Source organism: Penaeus monodon, chromosome 36 (genome assembly GCF_015228065.2).
Source record: "Penaeus monodon isolate SGIC_2016 chromosome 36, NSTDA_Pmon_1, whole genome shotgun sequence".
Lineage (NCBI taxonomy): Eukaryota > Metazoa > Arthropoda > Malacostraca > Decapoda > Penaeidae > Penaeus > Penaeus monodon.
This window is the reverse complement of record NC_051421.1, coordinates 34,067,466-34,070,056: the sequence shown is the minus strand read 5'-3', so window position 1 is coordinate 34,070,056 and position 2,591 is coordinate 34,067,466. Positions and strand designations below refer to the sequence as shown.

General features: G+C 35.4%; 2 protein-coding genes across 2 annotated transcripts in view; both read right to left on the bottom strand.

The window, feature by feature from the left end:
* Positions 1–1,004, bottom strand: part of LOC119595639 (C3 and PZP-like alpha-2-macroglobulin domain-containing protein 8) — a gene marked incomplete in the record, with an annotated part of 65,243 nt that extends 64,239 nt beyond the window's left edge. Inside the window, 1 exon segment of the mRNA XM_037944745.1 lies at positions 869–1,004. Within this exon segment, the coding sequence (XP_037800673.1) occupies positions 869–931 (63 nt within the window).
* Positions 1,005–1,644: 640 nt separating this feature from the next.
* LOC119595638 (ovostatin-like) overlaps positions 1,645–2,591 on the bottom strand; it is a 15,575-nt gene continuing 14,628 nt past the window's right edge. Inside the window, exons 9-11 of the mRNA XM_037944744.1 lie at positions 2,493–2,591; positions 1,861–1,957; positions 1,645–1,704 (exon numbers count right to left, since the gene is read on the bottom strand). The exon at positions 2,493–2,591 is cut by the window's right edge and continues 59 nt beyond it. Of these exons, the coding sequence (XP_037800672.1) occupies positions 1,651–1,704; positions 1,861–1,957; positions 2,493–2,591 (250 nt within the window). The 3' untranslated portion in view covers positions 1,645–1,650. The remainder of the gene's footprint in view (positions 1,705–1,860; positions 1,958–2,492) is intronic.

The window sequence follows — 2,591 nt, the reverse complement described above, 5'->3', positions numbered from 1 at the left end:
TTTTGGGGATCTTCCCCCCCCTTTTAAATGAGAAATTTTTCCGAGTTTCTTTAAAAAAAACCATAGAACCGAAAAACTAGAACAGCAAACCTCAAAAATAGGAAGGGACAATGATACGCAAAACCCGTAAAAAAAAAAAAAAAAAAACAGACTGACCTGGACCGTCAAATCAGCTTCCGACTGATTATTAGCAGAGAAGAAAACGGGCAGATCGTATGACCCGCTCTGACCGGGTTGCCACTTGGGGGGGTCGGTCCGGAAGACTCGAGAGAGAGGGAGTTTGGGAGTGGGGGACAATCTGGGGGGGGTGGGTAGGTGTATTAGAGGAGTTGTGGTTGCATCTGGGGGGGGGGGGAGGTTGTGATAGTAAATGTGATAGTAATTGGAGGGGAGGGAGGTAATGTGAAATAATGATGTCACTATTAATAATTATAATGATAGTAAATAACATAAGGGACCACTAAATAATACAATAAGATAGAATAACAGTAATGATGAATAATAAAAACAAAAATAATAGATAATAACAAAATGATGATGATGAAAATAGAAATAAGATAATTATGAAATATGATAAAGTTGATTTAGCATGATAATAATGATAAAAAAATAATTTAGCAATAATAATGATGAGAAAATGTAATAAATATGATGGATTGTTGTTGTTGTTGTTGATGATGATAATAATAATAATAATAATAATAATAATAATAATAACAATAATAATAATAATAATGATAATAATAATAATAATAATAACAAGAATTATTATTAGTAGTAGTATTAGTATTGTATAATTATTTAACGTTATAATAATAGTATCAATAATTCTTAATAAATAACTTCCAAGCAAGAAAATGGCACTCACAAAAATCCTGTTGGCACTCCCGGACACAACAGCAGTTAGGGTGCCATCGTCAGCTGTGGTCATGTTGGTACACCTGCCTCCACCACAGACTTCTATTGGCACCCCTGGGGCGGGGACATATCGGGCAGCGATGCTCTCACCTGGGAGGGGGGGGGGTTACGGTGTTGGGGGTGTGTGGTGTACACTGAAACACACAACACACCACCACACACACACACACACACACATATATATTATATATATATATATTATATATATATATGTACTATATGTATGTATGTTGAATTTATGTATTTTATATATATATATATTATATATATAATTATTATATGTGTTGTATGTATTAGTATTGTTGTGTGTGTGTGGGGTGTGTGTGGTATGTATGTAATGATATTATATATATAACAAAATAATAATATATATTATATATATATATACATATATATATATATATATATAAATATATATATATATATAATAATATTATATAAAATATATATATATTATTATACATATTAATTCAATACATAAATAATACATATATAATAACAATAGTAATAAATATTATGATATAATTCACATTCCTTACAACAAGTCAATTGGTTCAATGACCAAAGACAGGCTCAAGAGGATGCACAGCGAAAGGAACCGCACATGGAAAACTCCACCGAACCTGCCCCCCTCGAAATTAGGCCTTGTAGCCGACTGACGGCTCAGAGTGGCATCCGAGCGCGATACGATCCCGAGTTGAGCGTGCCCGACGGGACTGGAGAGCGCTCACCTCAGTGAATGCGCAGTTCCGAGGCGTCGATTTCGAACTTCCTATGACCTTTTATCTGGCATCGGGAGGGGAGGGGGGGACGGAGTTCGGATGGTAAGGCTGCGATTCAAGTGAATTTGATTGTACACAGGAGTGTGTGTGCGTGTGTATAAGAACGCTTAATTGAGTATATACACATATTCTTTAAAGAAAATGAAAACTGACATCTTACCTCACCAATCTTCTTAACAACGGCTCTACATTTCCTGCTCAAATCGTTAGATATCACCAGAGTCGCAGTTCCCTTCACCGGGCGATCGAAAGAGTACCTGGAGTGGAATGGAAGTGGAGTGAGGGCGAGTCACTGCCGACGCCGGCCAGTGACGCGGCGGCAGTGACTGAGCTGTGTCATGCACGGCGGGTGATTGAGAAGAGGATAAGTTTGCTAAGGAGTGGAAGATGGTTGGACGAGTCGGTAGATTTTGGTTAGATTGATGTATTGTATATATTGTGTCTATCGAATACAAACAATTAGGTAAAATCACATGTGGCCATGCATACACAAACACACTCTCACGCACACACACAACACATATATATATATATATATATATATATATATAAAATATATATATATGATATTTTATATATATATATATATATATATATACATGTATATATATATATATATATAATGGTATATATATATATATATGTATATATATAATATATAATATAGATATAATATATATATATATATATATATATATATATATATATATATACATATAACACACACACACACACATATGTATGTTATGTAAACGATTATATTCTCATATATAAGAGCAAAACCACACTGACATGGCAGAGACTTCAACCGCGAACTGCGCATCGCTGGCCAAGAGGAAGCCCGGGGGCGTGACCTTGACCTCAAATCGGGGCGGGACGTATTCCTCCACC